The sequence below is a fragment of the Notamacropus eugenii genome, chromosome 2 (genome assembly GCF_028372415.1).
Source record: "Notamacropus eugenii isolate mMacEug1 chromosome 2, mMacEug1.pri_v2, whole genome shotgun sequence".
NCBI lineage: Eukaryota > Metazoa > Chordata > Mammalia > Diprotodontia > Macropodidae > Notamacropus > Notamacropus eugenii.
The window spans coordinates 85,802,361-85,818,377 of NC_092873.1; the positions used below are offsets into that span (position 1 = coordinate 85,802,361).

General features: G+C 44.1%; 1 protein-coding gene across 4 annotated transcripts in view; it reads right to left on the reverse strand.

The window, feature by feature from the left end:
- Positions 1-16,017, reverse strand: part of TNXB (tenascin XB) — a 69,298-nt gene that overhangs the window by 20,020 nt on the left and 33,261 nt on the right. For 2 of the 4 annotated variants that reach the window (XM_072637568.1, XM_072637572.1), the window contains 13 exons: positions 14,502-14,819; positions 11,838-12,164; positions 10,868-11,194; positions 10,026-10,352; positions 9,212-9,523; positions 8,388-8,699; positions 7,576-7,902; positions 6,785-7,111; positions 3,503-3,829; positions 2,668-2,994; positions 1,881-2,192; positions 1,011-1,337; positions 201-527 (listed from right to left, as the gene is read on the reverse strand). In XM_072637568.1, the coding sequence (XP_072493669.1) occupies positions 201-527; positions 1,011-1,337; positions 1,881-2,192; positions 2,668-2,994; positions 3,503-3,829; positions 6,785-7,111; positions 7,576-7,902; positions 8,388-8,699; positions 9,212-9,523; positions 10,026-10,352; positions 10,868-11,194; positions 11,838-12,164; positions 14,502-14,819 (4,197 nt within the window). The remainder of the gene's footprint in view (positions 1-200; positions 528-1,010; positions 1,338-1,880; positions 2,193-2,667; positions 2,995-3,502; positions 3,830-6,784; positions 7,112-7,575; positions 7,903-8,387; positions 8,700-9,211; positions 9,524-10,025; positions 10,353-10,867; positions 11,195-11,837; positions 12,165-14,501; positions 14,820-16,017) is intronic. The other 2 variants (XM_072637571.1, XM_072637569.1) reach the window with 2 other exon arrangements.

Below are 16,017 nucleotides of genomic sequence, written 5' to 3' on the forward strand. Positions count from 1 at the left end.
TAGTCAAAAGAAGATAGGCCCTGCAAAGGAGTGAACAGTGAAGGTTCTGATTCTCTCAGCATCTGCTTTCATTTTTCACTGAGTGCTAGAGGATTTGAGGAATCAAACTGGTCACAGTAGTTTCAAGGATCCAGGACACAGAGACAGGGGGCCAACCCAATGGGACACAAAGAGGTCATCATTTTCAGCCTTATCCTTACCAGTTTTGCCAGTGACAGAGACTGGCCCCACACGCTGTCCATTATAGAAACCATAGAGGTTCATCTTGTATCTGTGGTCAGGTTCCAGCTCAGAGATAGTGACCTCATTCTGGTCTTCCTGAACACGTACTATCTGGGGTCTCCCATTTGTGTCTTTGTACTGGATTGTGAAGTAATCAAACTCTCCCTGGGAGATGGTCCAGGAGAGCTTCAGGGAGTCTGGGGTGGCCCCTGTCACTGTCAGCTCTCCAAGTTCAGGCTTCTCTGGGGGCTCAGGAGCCTCAGTAGCTGGCACTGTAGGAATAGGGGTCTCTTCCTCATGTGGGGCTGTGAGAAGAAGCACAGTAAGATAAATTAGATTTGGGGATTTCATCAATAGTGGCCCTCCACCCCATTCTTTTTTCAAGGATTTACTGTCTACAGAAGGCACAAGGAATTTCTCCATGTCATGTCTCGATTTTGTGGTCTATAGTCATTCCCAGAATAGCCTTAGTTAAAATCTTTACATTGGACCCTAAGGAGTCCTGCATGATCAAAAGCAGTGTCTAAGATACATGAACACCTAGAACTCCCAAGATGGAGCTGAGGGTGTTCACAAGAAGATAGGCCTGAAAAAGGAGTGAACAGTGAAGTTTCTTGTTCTGCCATGATTGGCTTTCATTTTCCATTAAGTGATAGAGAATCTGGGGAGTTTGATCCCTTAGGTGAGGAATCAAATTGGTCATGGTAGTTTCAAAGGCTAAGGACACAGAGACAGGAGGCCAACCCAATGGGAGACAAAGAGGTCATCATTCTGAGCCTCATCCTTACCAGTTTTGCCAGTGACAGAGACTGGCCCCACACGCCGCCCATCATGGTAACCATAGAGATTCATTTTGTATCTGTGGTCAGGTTCCAGCTCAGAGATAGTGACCTCATTCTGGTCTTCCTGAACACGTACTATCTGGGGTCTCCCATTTGTGTCTTTGTACTGGATTGTGAAGTAATCAAACTCTCCCTGGGAGATGGTCCAGAAGAGCTTCAAGGAGTCTGGAGTGGCATCTGTCACTGTCAGCTCCCCAAGTTCAGGCTTCTCTGGGGGCTCAGGAGCCTCAGTAGCTGGCACTGTAGGAATAGGGGTCTCTTCCTCATGTGGGGCTGTGAGAAGAAGCACAGTAAGATAAATTAGATTTGGGGATTTCATTAATAGTGGCCCTCCACCCCATTCTTTTTTCAAGGATTTACTGTCTACAGAAGGCACAAGGAATTTCTCCATGTCATGTCTCGATTTTGTGGTCTATAGTCATTCCCAGAATAGCCTTAGTTAAAATCTTTACATTGGACCCTGAGGACTCCTGCATGATCAAAAGCAGTGTCTGAGATACAAGAACACCTAGAACTCCCAAGATGGAGCTGAGGGTGTTCACAAGAAGATAGGCCTGCAAAGGAGTGAATAGTGAAGGTTCTCATTCTGCCATGATCTGCCTTCATTTTCCACTGAGTGCCAGAGAATCTGGGGAGTTTGACCCCTTAAGTGAGGAATCAAATTGGTCATGGTAGTTTCAAGGGCCAAAGACATAGAGACAGGAGGCCAACCCAATGGGACACAAAGAGGTCATCATTCTGAGCCTCATCCTTACCACTTTTGCCAGTGACAGAGACTGGGTTTCATCCTTGATGACTCTATTGTCCCTCACTTACCAGTTTTGCCAGTGACAGAGACTGGCCCCACACGCTGCCCATCATGGTAACCATAGAGATTCATCTTGTATCTGTGGTCAGGCTCCAGCTCAGAGATAGTGACCTCATTCTGGTCTCCTTCAACACGTACTATTTGGGGTCTCCCATCTGTGTCTTTGTACTGGATTGTGAAGTAATCAAACTCTCCCTGGGAGATGGTCCAGAAGAGCTTCAGGGAGTCTGGGGTGGCCTCTGTCACTGTCAGCTCCCCAAGTTCAGGCTTCTCTGGGGGCTCAGGAGCCTCAGTAGCAGGGGTCTCTTCCTCATATGCAGCTGTGAGAAGAAACACAATAGGAAAGATTGGATTTGGTGATTTCATTAATAGTGACAATTCTTGTTTCAAGGATTTACTCTCTACAGAGGGCAAAAGGAATTTCTCCATCTCATGTCTGGATTTTGTGGTCTTCAGTCATTCCCAGACTAGCCTTAGTTAAAATCTTTACATTGGGCCCTGAGGACTCCTGTATGATCAAAAGCAGTGTCTAAGACACATGAACACCTAGAACTTCCAAGATGGAGCTAAGGGTGTTCATAAGAAGATAGGTCTGAACAAAGGAGTGATCAGTGAAGGTTCTTGTTCTGCCATGATCTGTTTTCATTTTCCACTGAGTGCTAAAGGATCTGTGGAGTTTGACCCCTTATGTGAGGAATCAAATTGGTCATGGTAGTTTCAAGGGACCAGAACACAGAGACAGGAGGCTGACCCAGTGGGAGACAGAGAGGTCATCATTCTGAGCCTCATCCTCACCAGTTTTGCCGGTGACAGAGACTGGGCCTATACGCTGTCCATCATGGTAACCATAGAGATTCATCTTGTATCTGTGGTCAGGCTCCAGCTCAGAGATAGTGACCTCATTCTGGTCTCCTTCAACACGTACTATCTGGGGTCTCCCATCTGTGTCTTTGTACTGGATTGTGAAGTAATCAAATTCTCCCTGGGAGATGGTCCAGGAGAGCTTCAGGGAGTCTGGGGTGGCCCCTGTCACTGTCAGCTCTCCAAGTTCAGGCTTCTCTGGGGGCTCAGGAGCCTCAGTAGCTGGCACTGTAGGAATAGGAGTCTCTTCCTCATGTGGGGCTGTGAGAAGAAACACAGTAAGATAAATTAGATTTGGGGATTTCATTAATAGTGGCCCTCCACCTCATTCTTTTTTCAAGGATTTAATCTTTGCAGAAGTCAAAAGGAATTTCTTCACCTCATGTCTAGATTGTGTGGTGTCCAGTCAGATATAGAACAGCCTTAATTAAAATCTTTACATTGGGCCCTGAGGACTCCTGCATGATCAAAAGCAGTGTCTAAGACACATGAGAACACCTAGAACTCCCAAGATGGAGCTGAGGGTGTTCACAAGAAGATAGGCCTGAAAAAGGAGTGAACAGTGAATGTTCTCATTCTGCCATGATCTGTTTTCATTTTCCACTGAGTGCCAGAGAATCTGGGGAGTTTGACCCCTTAAGTGAGGAATCAAACTGGTCACGGTAGTTTCAAGGGCCAAAGACATAGAGACAGGAGGCCAGCCCAATGGGAGACAAAGAGGTCATCATTCTGGATCTCATCCTTGATGACTCTATTGCCCCTCACTTACCAGTTTTGCCAGTGACAGAGACTGGCCCCACACGCTGCCCATCATGGTAACCGTAGAGATTCATCTTGTATTTGTGGTCAGGCTCCAGCTCAGAGATAGAGACCTCGTTCTGGTCTCCCCCAACACGTACTATCTGGGGTCTCCCATCTGTGTCTTTGTACTGGATTGTGAAGTAATCAAACTCTCCCTGGGAGATGGTCCAGGAGAGCTTCAGGAAGTCTGGGGTGGCCTCTGTTACTGTTAGCTCCCCAAGTTCAGGCTTCTCTGGGGGCTCAGGAGCCTCAGTAGCTGACATTGTGGGAGCAGGTATCTCTTCCTCATGTCGGGCTGTAAGGAGGAACCCAAAAAGAAAATAAATTGGGGAATTGAGGATTTCACTGGCAGTGACCTCCTGCTCCTCATCCAGAAGTGAAAAGGAGCTGCTCTAGTCTATACACGTCAGTTTGGTTTTGAAGTAGACAGAATGTTGGAGTTAAAATTGCAAAGACTTGAGGTCAAACATTGCCTCAGACATTAAGCTGTGTCATCCTGGGCAATTCACCTAATGTCTCTAAGTTTCAGTGACCTCATCTGTGAAATGGAAATGACTTATAGTACCTATCCCCCAGGGCTACTGTGAAGATCAAATGAGATATCAGATGTAAGGAACTTTAGAAACATTAAAGTGCTATACAAATATGATTATTATTAATAGTATCATCTCATTCTTAAAATTTGGGGTTTTATCACCAGTCACAGCATGACATTAATTATAATCTTTACATGGGAATCTGAGGATTCCCATTTAATTAAAAGTAATTGACTCAGTATCCCCCTCACCATAGTGATCCCCTTCTCATACCTCCCATACCTCCTTTCCCAACTTTTTCAGCTGAGAACTTTGCATCTTATTGTGCTGGGGAAAAAAATGGAGGCTATTTACCAAAACCTTCCTCATCTTCCTTCCTCCTCAAATCACATCTTCCATATTCCTTCTGACAGTATCTCAACCTTCATCCCATTTTACATGAAGAGGTAGTCATTTTCATTACCAAAGAGAACCATTTTGCTTGTACAGGTGATCTCATTCCATCCCAGCTTCTCCAGGAAACTACATTCCCTATCACTGCCAGTCTCTCACATATCTTCAGTCCCTCCTTGTCTACCGGCTGCTTCCTTACTGTCTACAAACTTGTCCATATCTTCCCCACCCTCAAAAAAACTTTCATTTGATCCATCCATCTTCATTATCATCTCATATCTTTCTGATTTTTTTGGTGGCTAAACTCCTTAAGAAGGCCATCTTCAATAGGTGCCTCAACTTCCTTTCCTCTCACTCTATATGTAACTCTCTACACTCTTCCTAACTCCTTATTCAACTGAAACTGCTCTCCCAAAATTACTATCTCTTAATTTTCAAATCTAATGGCCTTTTCTAAATCCTCATCCTTCTTGAGCCCTCTGTAGCCTTTGACCCTGGTGATCATCCTCTTCTTTGTGATGCTCTCTCCTCTCTAGGTTTTCACATCTTTGTTCCCTTCCTAATCATCTGGTGGGTCTCTCTTAGTCCTCCTTCCCAGAATTTCCTCCAGGTCATACCCACTGACCTTGGGGGAGATATCCCCCTCAAAACTGTCCTGAGCCCTCTTCTCTTCTCCCTGTATATTATTTCACTTGGTGATCTCATCAGCTCCGATGGACTCAATATTATTTCTATGTAGAGGACTCTCAGATCTACCTATCACCCCTAAACTTTCTCCTGACTTCCAGTTTTGCATCACCTATTAGACATTAGGAACTGACTGACCCATGGACATCTTAAACTCAATAGATCCAAAGCTAAACTCTGCATAATACATTTTCCCCCAAACCTTCCCCTCTTCCTAACTTCCATATTACTATAATCATCTTCTCAATCACCTAGACTCAAAACCTAGGGGTCTTTAACTTACAAATTTATTAATTATTATTATTTGTTAACTATTCGCACAATTATGTATAATTGTTATATAATTATATAGCATATAACATATGTTATTATATATAAATAACACTATATTATAATATAAACATATTATTTCCCTCCCACCTCCCATAGCCAATCAATTGGCAAGGCCTGTTGATTTTTGCCTTCATAATATCTCTACTAGATACCCCCTTCTCTTCTGACACTGCCCCCATCCTCATACACATCCTCATCATTTTGTCTACACTATTGTAACAGCCACTGCTTGGTCTCCCTGCCTCAAGCCTCTCTCACTATAGTTCATTCTCCACTCAGCTGTCAAAGTGACCTCCCTAAAGCTCAAGTCGGATTATGTCTTTCTGCTGAATTAATAATGATAATGATGATGAAAACTGACTAAGGAGTCCACTAACCCATTTATTATGCCTCTTTTGCTAATGAATTATATTACTTAGATTGTTCTCTCAATTATTAATAATTAACCAGTACATCACCCCCCCACCCTTACCCTGCCCCGTCCCCTCTTCCCCACCACAATCAACTCTGTTGGCTGCCTATCACCTCCAGGATCAAATATAAATCTTTCTGTTTGGCCTTCAAAGTCCTCTCTAACAGAGTCCTTTGTGATGTTTCCAGATTTTTTACATCCTACGCCTCCCCTCTGCTTAGTACTCTGCAACCCAGTGACACTGGTGTCCTTGGTGCTCCCCTTAAAAGATAATTCATCTCCCAACTTTGGGCATTTTCAATGGCTTCACCTCATACCTGGAATTCTCTCCCATTTCATCTCTGCCTCTTGGCTTCCTTCAAGTCCCAGGTTAAATCCTAGCTACTATATGAAGCCTTCCTTAATTCCCCCTTAATTCTAGTACTTTCCCTCAGTTACTTATCTATTATATATCTGGTCTAGGTAGCTTATTTGTACCTAGTTATTTCCATGTATTCCCCATGAGATTGTGAGCTTCCTGAGAACTAATTATTTTGTCTTTCTTAGTATCCTCAGAACTTAGAACAGTGCTGGGGACAGCATGTGCTTGATAAATGCTTATTGATTGATTAAGTGACAATGTAACTATCCAGTACTCCCAGGATGGAACTGAGAGCAGTCACAAGTAGACAGGTCTCAGCAAAGGAGAGAACAGCGGAGGCTCTGGCTCTTCTACAACCTGTTTTCATTTTTTTGCTAAGTGCCAGAGAATTGGTAAAGTCTGACATCTTAGTGAGAAGAATCACAGTAGTTTCAAGGATCCAGGACACAGAGATAGGAGGCTCACCCAATGGGAGACAAGGTCATCATTCTGAGCCTCACTCTTAATTTTCTATTGTCCCTCACTTACCAGTTTTGCTAGTGACAGAGACTGGCCCTACACGCTGTCCATCATGGTAACCATAGAGATTCATCTTGTATCTGTGGTCAGGTTCCAGCTCAGAGATAGTGACCTCTTTCTGGTCTCCCCCAACACGCACAATCTGAGGTCTCCCATCAGAGTCTTTGTACTGGATTGTGAAGTAATCAAACTCTCCCTGGGAGATGGTCCAGGAGAGCTTCAAGGAGTCTGGAGTGGCATCTGTCACTGTCAGCTCCCCAAGTTCAGGCTTCTCTGGGGGCTCAGGAGCCTCAGTAGCTGGCATTGTGGGAGCAGGGGTCTCTTCCTCATGTGGGACTGTGAGGAGAAACACAATAAGAAGATAAATTAGACTTCTGAATTTCACTAATAATGACCCTCCACCCAGTTCTAATTGCAAGGATTTACTCTCTGTAGAAGTTGAAAGGAATCTCTCCCATCTTATGTCTAGATTTTGTGGTCTACAGTCATTCACTGAATAGCCTTAACTGAAATCTTTACATTGGACCCTGAGGAGTCCTGTGTGATCAAAAGCAGTGTCTGAGACATGAACATCCAGAGCTCCCAAGGTGGATCTGAGGGTGGTCAAAAGAAGATAGGCCCTGCAAAGGAGTGAACAGTGAAGGTTCTGATTCTCTCAGCATCTGCTTTCATTTTTCACTGAGTGCTAGAGGATTTGAGGAATCAAACTGGTCACAGTAGTTTCAAGGATCCAGGACACAGAGACAGGGGGCCAACCCAATGGGACACAAAGAGGTCATCATTTTCAGCCTCATCCTTACCAGTTTTGCCAGTGACAGAGACTGGCCCTACACGCTGTCCATCATGGTAACCATAGAGATTCATCTTGTATCTGTGGTCAGGTTCCAGCTCAGAGATAGTGACCTCATTCTGGTCTCCCCCAACACGCACAATCTGGGGTCTCCCATTTGTGTCTTTGTACTGGATTGTGAAGTAATCAAACTCTCCCTGGGAGATGGTCCAGGAGAGCTTCAAGGAGTCTGGAGTGGCATCTGTCACTGTCAGCTCCCCAAGTTCAGGCTTCTCTGGGGGCTCAGGAGCCTCAGTAGCTGGCATTGTGGGAGCAGGGGTCTCTTCCTCATGTGGGACTGTGAGGAGAAACACAATAAGAAGATAAATTAGACTTCTGAATTTCACTAATAATGACCCTCCACCCAGTTCTAATTGCAAGGATTTACTGTCTGTAGAAGTTGAAAGGAATCTCTCCCATCTTATGTCTAGATTTTGTGGTCTACAGTCATACACTGAATAGCCTTAACTGAAATCTTTACATTGGACCCTGAGGAGTCCTGTATGATCAAAAGCAGTGTCTGAGACATGAACATCCAGAGCTCCCAAGGTGGATCTGAGGGTGGTCAAAAGAAGATAGGCCCTGCGAAGGAGGGAACAGTGAAGGTTCTGGTTCTCTCAGCATGTTTTCATTTTTCATTGAATGCTAGAGGATTTGAGGAATCAAACTGGTCACAGTAGTTTCAAGGGTCCAGGACACAGAGACAGGAGGCCAACCCAATGGGACACATAGAGGTCATCATTCTCAGCCTCATCCTTGATGACTCTATTGTCCCTCACTTACCAGTTTTGCCAGTGACAGAGACTGGGCCCACACGCTGTCCATTATGGAAACCATAGAGGTTCATCTTGTATCTGTTGTCAGGCTCCAGCTCAGAGATAGTGACCTCATTCTGGTCTCCCTCAACACGTATAATCTGGGGTCTCCCATCTGTGTCTTTGTACTGGATTGTGAAGTAATCAAATTCTCCCTGGGAGATGGTCCAGGAGAGCTTCAGGGAGTCTGGGGTGGCCTCTGTCACTGTCAGCTCTCCAAGTTCAGGCTTCTCTGGGGGCTCAGGAGCCTCAGTAGCAGGGGTCTCTTCCTCATGTGGGGCTGGGAAGGGGAGACATGGAGAAAGGGTAAGTCAGTCATAAGAAGGGGTTCACCTTCCTCTGTCCCTTGTGAGCAGGGCATCTTTGTTCCTCAAGTGTGTTCCAGGAGTGTAAGGAATGCCTTCATTTAATTCTTAGGATGTACTCTACGGCAGCCTTTCCATTGGAACGTGGTGAGTCATGCTTGATCAGTGTCTCAACATGCATTCTGAATAACTGAGCATGTTCAGACTTCCATAAGATGTAGAAGATAATGGACCAGAGAAGTCAGTAGAGTAGACAAGTCAGTCTAGTGATCTGGTACTTTTCCCATTCAGCTCCAGAGTACTTGTCATGCTCATTAAATAGGTAGGAAGAGGAAAAATGGGAATTGTGGCAAGAGACAAGGGGTGTAAGGAAGAGGTGATAGGTATATTGGCCATATTTCAAAGGACTTACAGAGACAGACCAATGGGAAGGAAATAGAGTCTCACTGGAATCTCATCCTTGATGACTCTATTGTCCCTCACTTACCAGTTTTGCCAATGACAGAGACTGGGCCCACACGCTGTCCATTATGGAAACCATAGAGGTTCATCTTGTATCTGTGATCAGGCTCCAGTTCAGAGATAGTGACCTCATTCTGGTCTCCCTCAACACGTATAATCTGGGGTCTCCCATCTGTGTCTTTGTACTGGATTGTGAAGTAATCAAATTCTCCCTGGGAGATGGTCCAGGAGAGCTTCAGGGAGTCTGGGGTGGCCTCTGTTACTGTCAGCTCTCCAAGTTCAGGCTTCTCTGGGGGCTCAGGAGCCTCAGTAGCAGGGGTCTCTTCCTCATGTGGAGCTGGGAAGGGGAGACATGGAGAAAGGGTAAGTCAGTCATAAGAAGGGGTTCACCTTCCTCTGTCCCTTGTGAGCAGGGCATCTTTGTTCCTCAAGTGTGTTCCAGGAGTATAAGGAATGCCTTCATTTAATTCATAGGATGTACTCTATGGCACCCTTTCCATTGGAACATGGTGAGTCATGCTTGACCAGTGTCTCAAAATGCATTCTGAATAACTGAGCATGTTAAGATTTCCATAAGATGTAGAAGATAATGGACCAGAGAAGTCAGTAGAGTAGACATGTCAACCTAGTGATCTGGTCCTTTTTCCACTCAGCTCCAGAGCACATGTCACGCTCATTAAATATGTAGGAAGAGGAAAAATGGGAATTGTGGCAAGAGACAAGGGATGTAGGAAGAGGTGATAGGTATATTGGTCATATTTCAAAGGACTTACAGATACAGACCAATGGGAAGGAAATAGGGTCTCACTGTCTTGATGACTCTATTGTCTCTCACTTACCAGTTTTGCCAATGACAGAGACTGGGCCCACACGCTGTCCATTATGGAAACCATAGAGGTTCATCTTGTATCTGCGGTCAGGCTCCAGCTCAGAGATAGTGACCTCATTCTGGTCTCTCTCAACACGAATAATCTGGGGTCTCCCATCTGTGTTTTTGTATTGGATTGTGAAGTAATCAAATTCTCCCTGGGAGATGGTCCAGGAGAGCTTCAGGGAGTCTGGGGTGACCCCTGTCACTGTCAGTTCCCCAAGTTCAGGCTTCTCTAGGGGCTCAGGGGCCTCAGTAGCTGGCACTGTAGGAACAGGGGTCTCTTCTTCATATGGAACTGTGAGGAGAAACACAATGTGAAGATAAATTAGTCTTCTGAATTTCATTAATAATGACCCTCCACCCAGTTCTAATTTCAAGGATTTACTGTCTACAGAAGTTGAAAGGAATTTCTCCTTCTCATGTCTAGATTTTGTGGTCTACAGTCAAGTCACAGAATAGTCTTAATTAAAATCTTTACATTGGACCCTGAGGAGTCCTGAATGATCATAAACAATGTCTGAGACACATGAACATCCAGAGCTCCCAAGATGGAACTGAGGGTGGTCACAAGAAGATAGGCCTGAGCAAAGCAGAGAACAGTGATGGTTCTGGTTCTCCCATGATCTGCTTTCATTTTCCATTAAGTGCTAGAGAATCTGTGGAGTTTGACCCCTTAGGTGAAGAATCAAACTGGTCTCATGAAACAGTTTCAAGGGCCCAGAACATAGACAGAGGAGGCCAACCCAATGAGAGAAACAGAGGTCATCATTCTGAGTCTCATCCTTGATGACTCTATTGTCCCTCACTTACCAGTTTTGCCAGTGACAGAGACTGGCCCCACACGCTGTCCATCATGGTAACCATAGAGATTCATCTTGTATCTGTGGTCAGGCTCCAGCTCAGAGATAGTGACCTCATTCTGGTCTCCTTCAACACGTACTATCTGGGGTCTCCCATCTGTGTCTTTGTACTGGATTGTGAAGTAATCAAATTCTCCCTGGGAGATGGTCCAGAAGAGCTTCAGGGAGTCTGGGGTGGCCTCTGTCACTGTCAGTTCCTCAAGTTCAGGCTTCTCTGGGGGCTCAGGAGGCTCAGTAGCTGGCACTGTGGGAACAGGGGTCTCTTCTTCATATGGAACTGTGAGGAGAAACACACAAGGAAGACAAATTGGATTTGGGGATTTCATTAATAGTAACCCTGAGGAGAAGAAAGTGAGGCTGGTGACCTTGCACAGCCCTCCCTCACTCAAATCAAAGTCAACTGCAAATCATGTCATCATCTTGATGTCATGGTCCTCTTCAAGAATGAAAGACAAACACAAATAGTGACCCTCCACCCTGTTCTTCTTTCAAGGATTTAATCTCTGCAGAAATCAAAAGGAATTTCTCTATCTCATGTCTCGATTTTATGGTCTACAGTAAGTCACTGAATAGCCTTAATTAAAATCTTTACATTGGATCCTGAGGAGTCCTGTATGATCAAAAGCAGTGTCTAAGACACATGAACACCTAGAACTGTCAAGATGGAGCTGAGGGTGGTCACAAGAAGACAGCTCTGAGCAAAGGTGTGACCAGTGAAGGTTCTGGTTCTCCCATGATCTGCTTTCATTTTCCACTGAGTGCTAGAGGATCTATGGATTTTGACCTTTTAAGTGAGGAATCCAACTGGTCATGGTGGTTTTAAGGGACCAGGACATAGAGGCTGGAGGACAACTCATTGGGAGACAAAGAAGTCATCATTCTGAGCCTCATCCTTGATGATTCTATTGTCCCTCACTTACCAGTTTTGCCAGTGATAGAGACTGGCCCCACACGCTGCCCATCATGGTAACCATAGAGGTTCATCTTGTATCTGTGGTCAGGCTCCAGCTCAGAGATAACGACCTCATTCTGGTCTCCCTGAACACGTACTATTTGGGGTCTCCCATCTGTGTCTTTGTACTGGACTGTGAAGTAATCAAATTCTCCCTGGGAGATGGTCCAGGAGAGCTTCAGGGAGTCTGGGGTGGCCTCTGTCACTGTCAGTTCCTCAAGTTCAGGCTTCTCTGGGGGCTCAGGGGGCTCAGTAGCTGGCACGGTGGGAGCAGGGGTCTCTTCCTCATGTGGAGCTGTGAAGCAGAGACATGGAAAAAGGGTAAGTCAGCCTTAGTAAGGGGGTTCATCACTAGTTTCTTCTGTCCCTCCTATGAGCAGGGTGTAATTCTCATGTGTCTGAAGAAAGTAGCAGGAATTGATTGATTTCCTTCCTAGCATATTTGAGGCCAAAGGAAGATCCACATGTGATAGCTGCTTTTGGGGACTGATAAAGTAATGATAGTGAAGAATGAGAGTAGAAATACTGGATCTATTTTGTTTCTGTTTATTTTTCAAGGAAAATGGTCTCTGGGCTGAGAAGGACAGACCAACAATGGTTACAAGGTAACTGAAATTCAGGAAAAGTGACAAAATGTTAAGAGAACATCTGACTTCTCTCAATGAATCATCCCATCGGGTTGTGATATCCTCCTGAATCAAAAGAACTAGGTTAATGTGATTGATGAGTTCTTGCTAGTGATATGGGAATGATTACAAGAGAACTCAACAAGTCTGAAGCACTGTAGGTAAGCAAATGTACCAATTTGGAACAAAGAAAAGAAGGCCAGTGAACTTGGCTGATTCCTGAAAAATTTATCGAATGTCATCCTAAAGGGATAGTTTAGGAACACTGAGAAAGGGAAGCAAAGAAGAGGTTATACTAAACCAACTTTGTTTCATTTTTCATCAGGTTTTTAGATTGTTAGATCATAGGTGTGGCATGCCTGAATTTTAGAAAGGCATTTGACAAAGGTCTTTCATGATATCAAGGGCAAAGTAGAAAGACAGGATCTCAATAACGGAGGATTTAGAGCTTTATGAATGACCAGGCCCAAAGAACAGTAAGATCAACCTGAATGAGGTCTCCAGGAGAGTGATTGAAAGACTTCCCCTTGGCCTTGTTCTGTTCAACATTTACATCAGTGATTTGGATGATGAAGTAGTTGACATGATCATCAAACTTGTAGGTAATGCAAAGCTGGGAAGCTTAGCTCACACATTAAATGATACATTCATGATCCAAAGATTTCAGGCTAACAAGATGAAATTTAACAAAGATAAAGTTATACGTTTTTATTTTTTAAAAAAATTGAACAAAGACAGGATGGAGGAATGGTTAGACAAGAACAATGCATATAAAAAAGATTTGGTTGTTTTGGTGGACCACAAACTTGATATAAATTAACAATGGGATATAATTGGCCATAAAGTTAATTCATAGCTAAGACAACATTAGAAGAAGGGTAGGGTCCAGCAAGCAGAACATTGTACTCTCAGACCATAGTTAGAGGATAGTGTTCAATTCTAAAGCACCATGGTTTAGCAAAGTGAGTGACAAAATAGAAGATTTTCAAAGTTCTTTGACCAGAATGGTGAGAGGAAAGCCATATAATGATAGATAGGGGTCAAAAAGCTGGGAATATTTATCCTGAAAAACAGAAGATGTAGGAGGAACATAATTGCTTCCATAAGTGCCTGAAGGGTTTTCACGCATGTGGAACCTAAGGGCAAAAGTGGGAGAAATATGTGGAAATTGTGAAAAGCAAAATAACTTCTTAACCAGAGCTGTATAAAAATAGAAAGGATGGCCTTGGGAGAGAATGAATTCTAAATTCCAAACATGAGTTTTCATGGGGAAGGCAGGTGATTACTTGTTAGGGATGACATAGAGGAGAGGGCTGTTTCAGGTAAGGATGAGATTAGAAGACTGCCAACACATTCTACAATAATAATAGGTATGTAAATAAAATGCTATGTAAATAGCATTTATATCATGGTTTAAGGTTTGCAAAGTGCTATACAAATGATATCTCATTTGAACCTCACAACAGTACTGTCAGGAAGAAGGCAGACAGAGGGTAAAAGATTCATCCAAGGTCATGCAGCTAGTAAGTGACTGATGCCAGATTTGAACCCAGGCCTTCCTGATTCCTTTTAAAAAGCTCTAATCACTGTACATCCCAGGTGTGAGTTTGGATGCCAGTCAGTCATGGGATGTAATCTAGGGAAGCTTTTACATTGGATTGTAGGGAGTGATGCCTGGCCAGTGTCTCAACGTATGTTCTGAATAACTGAGCAAGCTTAGACATCCCAGGATGAGCAGCTTAATGGGACAGAGAGAATCCAGGAAAGCCAACATCACAGCAGTGAAGCCTCCAGCTCTCCAGTAATCTGATCCAGATACTCAGCTCTAGAGAATTTATACTGCTTGTTATATAGGTAGAATGAAATAAAATGGGAACAGGGATCATGGGAAGAGTTGACAAACATACTGGACATCACAATTTCAAGAGACACCTAGACATTAAGTCAATCACCAACATGAAGTAAACAAATTCTCATTCTGAGATGATCCAATACCATTCACTCACCTGTTAGACCAATGACAGAGACTGGGCCCACACGCTGTCCATCATGGAAACCATAGAGATTCATCTTATATCTATGCTCAGGTTCTAGGCCAAAGAAAGTGATCTCATTCTGGTCTCCCTCAACACGCCTGATTTGGGGTCTCCCATCTGTGTCTTTGTATTGGATTGTGAAGTAATCAAACTCTCCCTGGGAGATGGTCCAGGAGAGCTTCAGGGAGTCTGGGGTGGCCTCTGTCACTGTCAGCTCCCCAAGTTCAGGCTTCTCTGGGGGCTCAGGAGCCTCTGTGGCTGGTACTGCGGGGGCAGCATCTCGTGGAGCTGCAGAAGGGAAAGACAGAGAGAAGGGAAGCTAAAGTGTGGGAACTATAAATTTTAATATAAATTTGTCCTTTACAAATGCATGTTATATAATCCCAACCAGACCTTCACCTCAATATGATAGTCATTTAATTCCTTCTTGATTTCCTATCCCATTCCTCCTGGAGGCTGCTCTGCCCAAGCCTTCCATGCCACCCTTCTCCCCTTCCCCTCTTAGCTCAGGTCCTTGCCTCATACTTTAATGAAACAATCGAGACCATTCACAATGACTCCCTCTTCTCCCTTTCTCTAAATCTCAAAACCCCTTGACATCATTCCTCATTCTCCTGTTTCTGATAAAGTGGTGACTCTTCTCAACCAAGTCATGTGCTTTCCATCCCATTTTCTCCTATTTTCTTCAGCACATGGTCCTCACAATCATTCTCCCCTACCCAATTTTCCACCTCTCTCTGCGTATTAGTTCCTTCCTCACTGCCTACAAACGTGGACAAATCTCCATTCTAAAAAAAAAAAAAGCAAAGAAAAGCACTGAACAAAAACACCTCAATAAATTACATCATTCCCCTGAGCTACCATCCCATCCGATATATAACTCTCTGCTCTGCTTCAAAAACTCCTGGAAAAAGCTTCATTTCCTCTCCTCTCCCTCCCTCCCCAGCTCTTTGTAGTCTACTTTCCTCACTCATCACTCAGCTGAAACTGTTCTTTCCCCAAATGATCTCTTGATGAATACAATGGCCCTTTCTCAGTCCTCATCTTTCTAAACTTCCCTGCAGCGATTGACATGGTTGACCATCCTCTCCCCCTAGAGACTCTCCTATCCAGGTTTTTGTGACCCTGCTTTCTTTTGGTTTCCTACTTGCCTGACTGGTCCTTCTTGATTTCTACTAACTGATTCATTTTCTGTATCATCTGCCCCAAGTATGCACGTACAGAAGACTGTGTTCTAGATCCTCTTCTATTATTTTTTACTTGGGGACGTCATTAACTCCCATAACTTTAATTATCATTCCTATGCAGCTGACTCCCAACTCTATATACAGAATCTTCTGAACTGTAGCTACATATCTCTGACTACCTATCAGGTATTTCAAACTAGATGTCTCATAAAGAGTTAATGCTCTATGTGTCCAAAACTAAACTCATTGTTTTCCTCAAACCCAAACTCCCTTATTTCTGTCAAAGCTACCACCATCCT